Source organism: Aulostomus chinensis, chromosome 18 (genome assembly GCF_037954235.1).
Source record: "Aulostomus chinensis isolate RoL2024-O1b breed Wild chromosome 18, RoL_Achi_v1.0, whole genome shotgun sequence".
Taxonomy (NCBI): domain Eukaryota; kingdom Metazoa; phylum Chordata; class Actinopteri; order Syngnathiformes; family Aulostomidae; genus Aulostomus; species Aulostomus chinensis.
This window is the reverse complement of record NC_141337.1, coordinates 16,324,006-16,337,154: the sequence shown is the minus strand read 5'-3', so window position 1 is coordinate 16,337,154 and position 13,149 is coordinate 16,324,006. Positions and strand designations below refer to the sequence as shown.

The window sequence follows — 13,149 nt, the reverse complement described above, 5'->3', positions numbered from 1 at the left end:
CTGTTACAGGCAGACAATATGAAAAGTTTTTTTCACCTTGCCTCCTAGAGTCAAAGGGAAACCTGTTTTCCTACTTCAGATTGTCTTCTGGTTCTTTGCATCCAACGAGTCTTCATCAGGATCCATCCAATTCCATGCCACTTGTTCTCCGTCCGTTCGGTGTTATTTAGCTCCGTCGCTAGTTTTTGACAAATGTAGGTGTATTCTCCAAAAACCTTTTCTGCAAAAGGAACACCCTTGAAGCCAGAATAACAGCGAGTCTTGAACGTGAACGACAGGACAACAACTTGTAGTTTACAATTTAATGTAAATAATAAAAGTTGCACAATAATAAAATTCAGGTCACACGCTCAAAAACTGCTTCTAGGCTGGCTTCATCTCGCCAAGGCTGGCATCCAGGTAAGTCACGTGACTGTCGTGTTCTCGTGCACATTTATGAATAAAAATGCTTTGATCACACATCTGTGTTTATTTAAAATGAATAAAGTCTAAATGTAACTGGTGAGTATGAAATAATCATGAGTCTCTTTTTAACTAATTATCAATCGTGACATGTATCCAAATATGAAATATATCAAAACTGTATAGAAACATGTAAACAGCCTTGTATGAACAGGAATTATCAACAGCAGGTCCGATATGAAACAGCCAACTCCTAAATTGGCCCCTACAATTTTCATGAATTGAATGTATGTTCATATAAAACTGCACTTTCTTAAATCACCACAGTTTTTGACATTTACTTATCTTTGACACAATGGACCAAAAAACAAACAAACCATGTCATGTCAACCACCCACGTTTTGTGCAGGACCTTTTGTTGCCGGACCTGATGACGGTGCTCAGCCTTGAGTCTGTCTGCTCCATTCCTATCTCAATGTCTCGTGGTGCACTTTACTTTGTTAGTTTTCTTTAAAAAATAAAAACGACTGAAGTCAAACTATTTGCTTTCAGTTTCATTGTACGAGGAACAAACACCTCCAGAAGTCACCAGCTGACGCCTGCTTAAGAGTTAAGTGACGCTGCATTGTTGTTGAGAAAATGTGACAGCCTGGTGAGTGGAAAGTAAGTCTCCACCATCTGCACCATTTCAAGAACCTCACTGGGACTTGGAGGAAAGATTATAATAAATAATTAATAGGAATTATCAATAGCAGGTCCGATATGAAATAGCCCCAAAAATGGGCCCCTAAAATTTTCTTGAAAATCTGGCAAAGAATTACTGATATTTCAGATTTTGAAGAAAAATGCAACATACTTTATTTGTCAAATGGACTGAGCCAAGGGTGGCATGGTGGTGCAGTGGTCAGCACTGTCGCCTCACAGCAAGAAGGTTCTGGGTTTGAGACCCGGCTCGGGCACAGGGTCTTCTTGTGTGGAGTCTCCATGTTCTCCCTGTTCCTGTGTGGGTTCTCTCTGGTACTCCAGCTTCCTCCACAGTCCAAAGACATCAAGAGGGGACGAGGCTGATTGATACTCTAAATTGACCGAAGGTGTGACTGTGAGTGTGAATGGTTGTCTGTCTCTATGTGTTGGTCCTGTGATGGACTGGTGACCTGTCCAGGGCGAACCCTATTGCCCGATACACCCCCACCGCCTCCCACTACCCTTAAGAGGAATAAGCAGAATAACGGATGGATGAACTGACACAAAACAAACTGAGTATATTTTTGATGTCAATTTTATTTTCTTTAAACAAACATATTAAAAAAAATCAAAAGAACAGGAAAATAAAACTAGAACTGGTCCATCTGAGCTGCTGTTCTCTGTCTCCTTCTCATGCCAGGTTTTCTCCAGCAACTCCAGCATGAGCTTTCCAGCTTCAGCCACCATTCTTTCTTCTTCCCGAACAGACAGCCAAAACAGGCCACTGCTGCGGGTGTGGCCCAATCTAAGCTTCCTCCTGAAAGAAAATAAGGTTAGAAGTTTAATGGCTCAAGATGCATTTCTAGTTTACTGAAATGTATCATCTCTGAGTCTTAAAAGACTGATGAAGGTGAGCCTACCTGTGCTGATCTCCACCATCAACAATCCTGGCTCTTTTGGGGTGAGGGGGTGCGCTCAGGCAATCTTCTGAGTGTTGTCTCTTCACTCCCCTGATGTCACCCCAGTGGCCTCTGCTGAGAGGAGGATCTCGTTTGCTCCTCTTAGCAGGGGGAGGAGCCATCTGATGGAATCTGCTGGCCATGGAGGAAGGAAATATTATTTAGTTGGGTGCAAGATTGTTTGACTTTACTGAAAAAGGTCAACCTCTGAGTCTTTAAAGACTGATGAAGGTGAGCCTACCTGTGCTGATCTCTTTCAGGGTGAGGGGGTGCGCTCATGACGTCTTCTGAGCGTTTTCTCTTCACTCCCCTGATGTCACCCCAGTGGCCACTGCTGTGGGGAGCATCCCGTTTGCTCCTCTTAGCAGGGGGAGGAGCAAACCAATGGAATCCACTGGCCATATAGGAGGGAAATATTATTTAGTTGGGTGCAAGATTGTTTGACTTTGCTGAAAAAGGTCAACCTCTGAGTCTTTAAAGACTGATGAAGGTGAGCCTACCTGTGCTGATCTCTTTCAGGGTGAGGGGGTGCGCTCATGCCGTCTTCTGAGCGTTTTCTCTTCACTCCCCTGATGTCACCCCAGTGGCCACTGCTGTGGGGAGCATCCCGTTTGCTCCTCTTAGCAGGGGGAGGAGCCTTCTGATGGAATCGGCTGGCCATGTAGGAAAGAAATATTATTTAGTTTTGTGAAAGATGTGTTTGACTTTGCTGAAAAAGGTCAACCTCTGAGTCTTTAAAGACTGATGAAGGTGAGCCTACCTGTGCTGATCTCTTTCAGGGTGAGGGGGTGCGCTCATGCCGTCTTCTGAGCGTTTTCTCTTCACTCCCCTGATGTCACCCCAGTGGCCACTGCTGTGGGGAGCATCCCGTTTGCTCCTCTTAGCAGGGGGAGGAGCAAACCAATGGAATCCACTGGCCATGCAGGAGGGAAATATTATTTAGTTGGGTGCAAGATTGTTTGACTTTACTGAAAAAGGTCAACCTCTGAGTGTTTAAAGACTGATGAAGGTGAGCCTACCTGTGCTGATCTCTTTCGGGGTGAGGGGGTGCGCTCATGCCGTCTTCTGAGCGTTGTCTCTTCACTCCCCTGATGTCACCCCAGTGGCCTCTATTGAGAGGAGGATCTTGTTTGCTCCTCTTAGCAGGGGGAGGAGCCATCTGATGGAATTGTCTAGCCATGTAGGAAAGAAATATTATTTAGTTGGGTGCAAGATGTGTTTGACTTCCTGAAAAAGGTCAACCTCTGAGTGTTTAAAGACTGATGAAGGTGAGCCTACCTGTGCTGATCTCTTTCAGGGTGAGGGGGTGCGCTCATGCCGTCTTCTGAACGTTGTCTCTTCACTCCCCTGATGTCACCCCAGTGGCCTCTATTGAGAGGAGGATCTTGTTTGCTCCTCTTAGCAGGGGGAGGAGCCATCTGATGGAATTGTCTAGCCATGTAGGAAAGAAATATTATTTAGTTGGGTGCAAGATGTGTTTGACTTCCTGAAAAAGGTCAACCTCTGAGTGTTTAAAGACTGATGAAGGTGAGCCTACCTGTGCTGATCTCTTTCGGGGCAAGGGGGTGCGCTCATGCCGTCTTCTGAGCGTTTTCTCTTCACTCCCCTGATGTCACCCCAGTGGCCACTGCTGAGAGGAGGATCTTGTTTGCTCCTCTTAGCAGGGGGAGGAGCCATCTGATGAAATCTGCTGGCCATGTAGGAGGGACATATAATTTAGTTGGGAGCACGATGCATTTGACTTCCTGAAAAAGGTCAACCTCTGAGTCTTTAAAGACTGATGAAGGTGAGCCTACCTGTGCTGATCTCTTTCGGGGCAAGGGGATGCGCTCATGCCGTCTTCTGAGCGTTTTCTCTTCACTCCCCTGATTTCATTCCAGTGGCCTCTGCTGAGAGGAGGATCTCGTTTGCTCCTCTTAGCAGGGGGAGGAGCCATCTGATGGAATCGGCTGGCCATGTAGGAAAGAAATATTATTTAGTTTTGGAAAGATGTGTTTGACTTTGCTGAAAAAGGTCAACCTCTGAGTCTTTAAAGACTGATGAAGGTGAGCCTACCTGTGCTGATCTCTTTCAGGGTGAGGGGCTGCGCTTATGCCGTCTTCTGAGCGTTTTCTCTTCACTCCCCTGATGTCACCCCAGTGGCCTCTGCTGAGAGTATCTCGTTTGCTCCTCTTAGCAGGGGGAGGAGCCATCTGATGGAATCCACTGGCCATGTCGGAGGGAAATATTATTTAGTTGGGTGCAACATGTGTTTGACTTTACTGAAAAAGGTTAACCTCTGAGTGTTTAAAGACTGATGAAGGTGAGCCTACCTGTGCTGATCTCTTTCAGGGCGAGGGGGTGCGCTCATGCCATCTTCTGAGCGTTTTCTCTTCACTCCCCTGATGTCACCCCAGTGGCCTCTGCTGAGAGGAGGATCTTGTTTGCTCCTCTTAGCAGGGGGAGGAGCCATCTGATGAAATCTGCTGGCCATGTAGGAGGGACATATTATTTAGTTGGGTGCAAGATGTATTTGACTTCCTGAAAAAGGTCAACCTCTGAGTGTTTAAAGACTGATGAAGGTGAGCCTACCTGTGCTGATCTCTTTCAGGGTGAGGGGCTGCGCTCATGCCGTCTTCTGAGCGTTGTCTCTTCACTCCCCTGATTTCATCCCAGTGGCCTCTGCTGAGAGTATCTCGTTTGCTCCTCTTAGCAGGGGGAGGAGCCATCTGATGGAATCGGCTGGCCATGTAGGAAAGAAATATTATTTAGTTTTGTGAAAGATGTGTTTGACTTCCTGAAAAAGGTCAACCTCTGAGTCTTTAAAGACTGATGAAGGTGAGCCTACCTGTGCTGATCTCTTTCAGGGTGAGGGGGTGCGCTCATGCCGTCTTCTGAGTGTTGTCTCTTCACTCCCCTGATGTCACCCCAGTGGCCACTGCTGTGGGGAGCATCCCGTTTTCTCCTCTTAGCAGGGGGAGGAGCAAACCAATGGAATCCACTGGCCATGTAGGAGGGAAATATTATTTAGTTGGGTGCAAGATTGTTTGACTTTACTGAAAAAGGTCAACCTCTGAGTGTTTAAAGACTGATGAAGGTGAGCCTACCTGTGCTGATCTCTTTCGGGGTGAGGGGGTGCGCTCATGCCGTCTTCTAAGCGTTGTCTCTTCACTCCCCTGATGTCACCCCAATGGCCACTGCTGAGAGGATCTCGTTTGCTCCTCTTAGCAGGGGGAGGAGCCATCTGATGGAATTGTCTAGCCGTGTAGGAAAGAAATATTTTTTAGTTGGGTGCAAGATGTGTTTGACTTTACTGAAAAAGGTCAACCTCTGAGTGTTTAAAGACTGATGAAGGTGAGCCTACCTGTGCTGATCTTCATCATCTGTAGTCCTGAAGGGATCGGGATCAGGATTGTGCTTCCTCTTCTTTTCCTTGATTCCACTCTTCTGTCCACTCTTGTGGGGAAGGTGGTCCAGACGGCTTCTTTTAGCCAGAGAACGACAGAAGGCCTCACGGACCGGGATGGCAGTCCTGGGAGGCAACTGATGTGGAGCTGGCTGTGTCCTGATCTTCGCCATGGACATGATCTTGAAGCAGGACTTTGCACTGAAAGAAAAATCAAGTCATCCATTAGCCTTGAAAATATAACACATAATGAATGAATCATGTTCAGATGAAGCAAATGGATCAGTTCTCTTTACTACATGGCCTGTATGGCCTGCATCCGTCATCAACTCAGTGCAAATGTAAAACTTATTAAAAATATTTTGCAGGATAAAATGTAGCAAAAGCTCATTCATAAATGTCCCAGACATCACACATAAATCCACAATCACAGAGAGAAGGGAGGAATAGTTCATCAAATTCAGAGTTTGGACTTACTAGGAGCTGCTCGAGTGAACCCCCGTCAAGTGGCTCATGCTCATAAAGGGGTGCTCCTGAGCCTGGCAGGGTGTCATCCGCTGGGACGGATCGAGCTGCAGCAGTCCTTTCATCATGTCCACGAACATGAACGTATCTGCTGCCCTTGTAGCCTGATTTTCATCATTGTTGAACAGTTGTTTGTTGCACTGAAAAATCAAAAGAGAGTTCAGATGGATCACTCAGCTCTCAGAGTAAATAGAAACATCATTGGGATTTTTTGAGTGAGTAACACCTTGATTCATTTCTACTGAGGTCACTTACATGCAGGAGATCATCCAGGCTGCTCAACCAGATTGCCCTGGTCTCCTGGGACACAATCCCAGCATCACTTTGGATCTGCTCTTTTGACTGGGGGGCAGAGTTCAAAGTTATGTCAAGAGATACGCCTCAAAACATTTGTTTAATCCTCTCACAATCCTCAATCAAAACTAAACCAATGCTTTCTGTGTGTCAGTGTAGAGCCTCCTTCTCTTCCTCTGATTGGATCTTAACTCCACATGTCTAAACTAGGCACCAAGTACAGGCCAATTGGAGGTTGATTCTTTAGAAAAACCGATCAGTCAATGAAAACAACCCTCATCTATGACCTCTCAGGAAAAATGATGAGTAAGTGATGTTGTTTGTTAAAATATGGAGCACTGGAGGAAGTGTGTGGATTAGTAAGATTCAAGCGTTACTGGAGAGCTCCATACCTTTAATGTCCAGGTGGTGGTGTGAAGGTCAGAGGATTTCTGGAAGAACCTTTCTGTCTTGCTTCCAGAAGCCAGAAGGTTCTCTGGGAGCTGACCCTGAGTCCACATGATGTACCTCAACTAAAGATACAACACAAAGAAAGGCTGTTTTAAACAATTCGTTCATTGACATAAATAATTCAGTATAAAAGTTTCAATGAAACAAGGTTGTTGTTTTTTTTAATATACACTTTGACAGGTTCAATAAAATCTTGATCTGAGTTCAAAACAGAACAGACCTGATGTGCTACTCACCATGTCATATTCATTCCTTGCGCAGTAGAGAAAGACACCAAGGTAAAGCCCTGCAGCGGTGCAGCCGAGAGACCACATGTCTATGGCCTCATTGAACGGAGCTCCCAGCAGGATCTCTGGAGACCTGAGAGAGCATCAACAGTTAAGCTTCAGCCACCAAGACAAAACTCAGAGATCAAATAGGGTTGCAGTTACTCACCGGTATGGCCGGGTCTGAATATATGAGCCCACCTCGGCATCAGACACCTCAAAGGCCAGGCCAAAATCAATGACCTTGAGTCTGTAGGGCTCATGCCGACCGACCAACATGATGTTGTCTAATTTGAGGTCTGCATGGATGATTCCAATAGACCTCAGGTGATGGAGAGCATTTGCTATCTGAAAAGTTATTTAAAGAACAAGGTCAAAAATATTTCATCACAAATCTTTTTCTGAACTCTATTACTTGCAGAACTTGACATGATAGAAGATACCTGAGAGACGAGAGGCCGAATCTCTTCCAGTGGGAGAGGTGTGTTCTGTCTCTCATGCATGACCTGCTGGAGACTCTGATAAAGATGCTCAAATTCGAGGCAGATGTGTCCATCGATGTTGAAATGGCCATACCATTTTACAAGATTGCTCCTGTCTGGGTGCAGGCTGCTTATTTTCTTCAAGGCTGCAATCTGAAAATTTGTGAAAAGATTTTGAAATGTCATAAAGGAGGGGGCAAAGTGGTGCAGTGGTCAGCCCTATTGCCTCACAGCAAGAAGGTTATGGGTTCAAGCCCTGGCTCCAGCACAGGATCTTTCTGTGTGAGTCTGCATGTTCTCCCTGTTCCTTTGTGGGTTCTCTCTGGTACTCTGACTTCCTCCCACAGTCCGCAGACATCAAGAGAGGACGAGGCTGATTGATACTCTAAATTGACTGTAGGTGTGACTGTGAGTGTGAATGGTTGTTTGTCTCTATGTGTTGGCCCTGTGATGGACTGGTAACCCATCCAGGGTGAACCCCGCCTCTCGCCCAAAGGCTGCTGGGATAGGCTCCACCCCCCCACCCCCGTGACCCTTTACAGGATAATCAGTAGACGATGGATGGATGGGTTGACAAAAGAGATTGTAGAGTTCCTCGACATGTCACCAAGTACTATCACAAGTGTGGATACTGAGAATCCTCAGGTTGCCTTCTTACCTCTTCAAGGGCCATTCCAGCAAAATGTCCCTCATTCTTAATCATTTTGATGGCCACTGTCTTCTGTCTTCTGTCACTGTTTTCATCCGTCTTGATGCATTTGGTGACGAGACCAAAGGTGCCTTGTCCAAGGTAGGACACCACCTGGTAGGTGGAAGTTTCGGAGCGCAGCCAGCGAGTCATGGGCTGACGGTGGTGAACCCAGGAAGACATGTTTTTACGCCTGAGATAAGACTTTCTGTGTGACAGCTGATTCTGGAGAACAACTGTTGATGTGAACAGGGTGAAATGTTTTTACTGATGAAGCTGATTTCTTTCATATCCGTGTTTTATATGTGCTGGTGATGTCACTGACACGTGTCTAAATTCCATGATCTGTGATCTCTAAGAAACAAGAAAGAAACAACAGATCACAGACTAAATTCGGCTGTCTGTGATCTGTTGTCTCTGACTTGGTTTCTTAGGTCTTACTTGGATCTGAATCCCATCACTCTCACAGAGACGTTGTCTAGCTGGCTGACATCACCAGTTACTGAGTTTAAAGGAAATGTCTGCCTTTGACACATTTTTCCAGCACACTTGCAATTACAGGACTGACCAGTACTCTGATGTGTTTCCTCTTCAACTTCTCTATTTGTGTAATTGTGATCAGGCCACCTGGTGTTCAGTTTAGATGTCCTGCAAATTTCTTCATACAAACAAATTAAATGCAACATGACATTAAACTGTACTGACAAACCTAACTAGACGACATCCTAGCCTCACATCTGCATGTTTTGTCTGAGTGTAACCGTCCTCTAACATAGAACAACACTGTGAATGAAAGGAAAGGTGTGTCTGATATGTTTCTTCTTCAAAAAAGTTATCAGCTCCATATCTGACTTTCATCAGGTGTAACATTCCAGTTAGTTCAGTCCACCATTTCTTAAAGTGAGGTACAGTAAAAGTGACAGTACGGGTGAAGTATTTCATGGCAAAGCTCAGTGCTAAGAACACAGTCTACTACAGGGGGTGGGAGGTGTTGTCCATGATAGACGTCAGCTTGGCCAACATTCTTCTGTCCCCTACTTCCTCCAGAGTCCAGAGGATAGTCCAGAACAGAGCTGGCCTTCCTCCGTGTTCCTGTGTGGGTTCTCTCTGGTACTCCAGCTTCCTCCACAGTCCAAAGACATCAAGAGAGGACGAGGCTGATTGATACTCTAAATTGACCGTAGGTGGGACTGTGAGTGTGAATGGTTGTCTGTCTCTATGTGTTGGTCCTGTGATGGACTGGTGACCTGTCCAGGGTGAACCCCACCTCTCGCCCAAAGGCTGCTGGGATAGGCTCCACCCACCGTGACCCTTAACAGGATAAGAGGTAGAAAATTAATGGCAACAATGAAATCTTATTATTCACGCTTATTATTTCGGTTTAAAATCCCCAAACTTTAACAAAGCACGCCACACTTTTGCAAGGGTTCTCTGTTTTTGCCACCCAGCAGATGGTTTTATTCATTCTGGTACCAGCAAGCAGCACCCAGCAGTCCACAGAGAGCTGTGTAGCAGCGTGAACGAGAGCGTTTGGTCCTCGTACTGCAAATGCTAACAGTGATGGGCAGCTGGTGTCTGAATCACGCCTCTAGAACAATCTGACACATGCAAGAATCTGAAACCATTCTAATAAATTCACTTTTAATCAGAAGAACATCGTCATCCAACGTGACAGGAGATAAACATCCTGGAGCTTCACTACCACAACAATACATGGACAACCTTGACCTTGGAGACACCTGACCTCTACAGACACATTAGCAATGTGTCTCGTGTGTGTGTGTGTGTGTCCTTGGCTCACAACATACCCAGTTCAGATGGTGCAGCTTATATCCATGAAGCCTTCCGCGACCCTCAAGTTGATCAGTGAGAAATGAGGCTCCTCCAGAGGGTCAGAATCCTTCTTCCTTCTGTATTCGTCCTGTCTTTTTTTTTACTCATCTCAGTGGATCCTACTGATATCATCAACTGTTCAGTAACTGCAGACTCTCACCATGTCTCAACCCAAGCATGAAGGCTCCATACTCCAATGATCCTTCTCTCCACCACTTACCTGTTCAACCGTGAGCTTCCCGTTATCACAGTATAGATGACCATGTTGTGACATGAGTGTCACATTCTAGTCTGATGTGTTTACTTCACATTTACTGGAAGAAGAAATCACCACATTGTCACGTGATGGTTCACCTTTTTATAACATGAATGTTACAACAGTAAAAGTTCACATAACATGATCAGTTTATATGTTGAGGCAACAAAAATATATAGCATGAAAATATCAAATTCTGATATGAAACTTTGTTTTTCCTTTAACGCCTCTATTCTAGTTTGTAGTTCAGTTTCATTTGAGGAATCTAAGATCAAACCAGAACAAAACTCATTGGTTTCTTTCACAGTGTGAAGCCTCCTTGAATCTCATCCACCTCTAGTTGAGCTAACAAGACCTTCATGCTACCATGAACACCCCATATTCCAGACTCGAACGTTGCTGAACACAAAGCAAACATTTGTGGAAAGCACAAATGATCCATCTCTCAAACAAACAATGTTGATATTCCTGTGAGGGCTGACCACCATGTCAACCTCCCTTCTTACCCCCCAATCTGACCTCTCATGTAAAAGTCAATCAGCACGACACTGCAGGGAATCGAACCCCGTCCCAGTAAACCAGGAGTACCGTTACCAGCGTCTTTTACTTTTTGATGCTACATGAAAGGAAGCAAAACCTGCATTCCACCAGCATGAGAGGGAGATTTATCCAAATGTTTCAGATCATAAATGAACTCAGCAACGCTTCAAGTGACCAGAGTTCAGGTAAGACCACTCTTACTGGAACCACCAGCAGTACTACTGGTCATACTGGTCCTGTGGTATACAGCTCAAGACTGCAGGTCTGATTATTGGAGCCAATTTAGCTTCTGCTTCTAAATGCTGTTGGAATGCAGGAAAAAGAAACCTTGCACCCCCCCCCCCCCATGCCCCCACCCTTCCAACTTCCCCCCACAAAGTCAAATGGATCATTCTGAGACTGAGGAGACATGGCCAAGGTCCCAGTCCTGCCCTACCTGTCCTGTAGAAGATCAGCACAGTGGCCACACAGCACCTTTTCAAGTCGTCATGGAAACGTCAGTCCCCAAAAGGTGACACCACCACTGCTGCACCCCATCAATGTCTTCCTGTTGAAGACAGGAAAGAATATTTCTTGCCAGGTGGATTTTTACCAAGGAGAACTGATTCATGGCTGCCTGTACAACACATGAGGGGCAGAGTTTTACTCTGTGTGTGTGTGTGTGTGTGTGTGTGTGTGTGTGTGTGTGTGTTATATCTTGCACCTGATGTGTGTATCCTGTGTCTTCCTGTCCATCTTGGGTTCACACACGTTCCACCAGTTTCTGCATCCCACAGAGATTCTCGGGATTCTCCTTTGGCTCTGAACTTTGACTCTCCAGCAAGGAGAAGAACCTCCAAGTTTGTGATGGGTTTGGTTCTCCTCCTCCTGCCTCGCTCCAAAAACACACCTTCCCTCCAAACTACACACACACACACCAACAACAGGCCCAGGCAGGAGAGCAGAGTGAGGGTACACAGCACAGAGGCTGATGAGTCTGAGGTCAAGAGATAATGAATCACATCATTGCCCTCCAGTAAACATTGAGAACTGGTCCCAGAGCAACGTCCTCGTCCTCTGACGGATTCACCTGGTGCTTCAGATGAGCTGAGAGCGGAGGATGAGGCTGCAGAGATTCATCAGCTGAGCAGGAGAGAAGAGCAAAAGAGGGAGGGATCATTGTTGGCTCCAGTACCAGGAGCCACCCTGACATTGAACCATGTACTTCATTGTGGTGTATTTTTGTTGCTGATTTGAAGAGAAACTTCAGCTGAAAACCACTGGCTGATGGATTCAGGTCCCAGTCTTGATTGTTTTTTGAATGAAATACATTTGAACTCCACATTTGTGTAATAAATAAGTGTAGTTACTGCTCTACTGGCTGAAATTCCACCACAAAATTCACAGATGAAGTTGATCTCAGACTGGGTTTAATTCAACCCCCAGGGCCTCGATAGACAGAAGAATCTTTTCTTTGTTTTTATTAATATTAACAATTCTTTACCGAGAGGTCTTTTCTGAAAAATAAAAAAATAAATTAAATAAAATTTTGAAATTTTATTTTTTCATTCAATTCAAAAATGGAATTTCAGCTTGGCTGCATGGTGGTGCAGTGGTCAGCACTGTCGCCTCACAGCAAGAAGGTTTCGGGTTTGAGTCCCAGCTCCAACACAGGATCTTTCTGTGTGAGTCTCCATGTTCTCCCTGTTCCTGTGTGGGCTCTCTCTGGTACTCCAGCTTCCTCCCACAGTCCAAAAACATGCAATTGGGGACGAGGCTGATTGATACTCTAAATTGACCGTAGGTGTGACTGTGAGTGTGAATTGTTGTCTGTCTCTCTATGTTGGCCCTGCGATGGACTGGCGGCCTGTCCAGGGTGAACCCTGCCTCTCCCCCGTTGACACTGGGATAGGCTCCAGCCCCCCTGTGACCCTTAATGTGTCGGAATAAGCGGAAGACGATGGATGAATTTCAGCTTCAGCCTTTTTAAGTGTATTAAGATCTGAATGAAAAAAATGACTTCCATCAAACCCACACCGTTTAACCTCCTTGACGAGCATCACCAAAACATGATTTCCCACCAATTAAACTGGTTTCCATGATCAAACAGGTTAAATGCTGTTAAAGATCCACCAGATGGCGCCATTTTCCCATTGCTTTCAATGAGAGCCTGGTTGGTACCAAGGGTCAGTGACTCAACACGCTGCTGCTGACCAGATGAAACTATGATTTCAAGTGAAATGATCTTAGTGATGTCAGAGTGTGTTGCCATGTGAACTGGCATACATTTATGTGTGTGTGTTTTTATTTTATTTGAACCTGTTTTCCCTGAGGACCAAACACCCCCAGTGGACATCAGTGAAATTGCGTTTTGAACATTGAAACTCCCTCCCTCGTGACTGGTGC

General features: G+C 45.5%; 1 protein-coding gene and 1 long non-coding RNA gene across 2 annotated transcripts; both read right to left on the bottom strand.

Moving 5' to 3' along the window:
- Nucleotides 1-1,674: 1,674 nt before the first annotated feature.
- Nucleotides 1,675-2,670, bottom strand: LOC147245409 (uncharacterized). The gene is made up of 3 exons (XR_015110077.1): nucleotides 2,287-2,670; nucleotides 2,007-2,177; nucleotides 1,675-1,903 (listed from the first exon to the last, which is right to left on the bottom strand). It is a non-coding gene; the product is annotated as an uncharacterized LOC147245409 (long non-coding RNA).
- A 649-nt stretch (nucleotides 2,671-3,319) lies between these two features.
- On the bottom strand, nucleotides 3,320-9,011 carry LOC147245408 (uncharacterized). The gene is made up of 14 exons (XM_086185223.1): nucleotides 8,106-9,011; nucleotides 7,409-7,600; nucleotides 7,135-7,313; nucleotides 6,936-7,059; nucleotides 6,642-6,761; nucleotides 6,211-6,297; nucleotides 5,908-6,095; nucleotides 5,389-5,631; nucleotides 5,132-5,281; nucleotides 4,873-5,025; nucleotides 4,617-4,766; nucleotides 3,842-3,994; nucleotides 3,583-3,732; nucleotides 3,320-3,476 (listed from the first exon to the last, which is right to left on the bottom strand). Exons 1-14 carry the CDS (start codon nucleotides 8,316-8,318, stop codon nucleotides 3,320-3,322), a joined length of 2,259 nt encoding a protein of 752 aa, XP_086041349.1. The 5' UTR covers nucleotides 8,319-9,011.
- Between the last annotated feature and the right edge of the window lie 4,138 nt (nucleotides 9,012-13,149).

What these genes read in the sequence shown, in the direction of transcription:
- LOC147245408 (XM_086185223.1), bottom strand. Translation starts at nt 8,318, where the DNA reads ATGTCTTCCTGGGTTCACCACCGTCAGCCCATGACTCGCTGGCTGCGC. An exon ending in CTGGAATGGCCCTTGAAGAG is followed by an intron (nt 7,601 to 8,105) that starts GTAAGAAGGCAA and finishes ACAAATTTTCAG; the next exon opens with ATTGCAGCCTTGAAGAAAAT. An exon ending in GCCTGGATGATCTCCTGCAT is followed by an intron (nt 6,096 to 6,210) that starts GTAAGTGACCTC and finishes TTGATTTTTCAG; the next exon opens with TGCAACAAACAACTGTTCAA.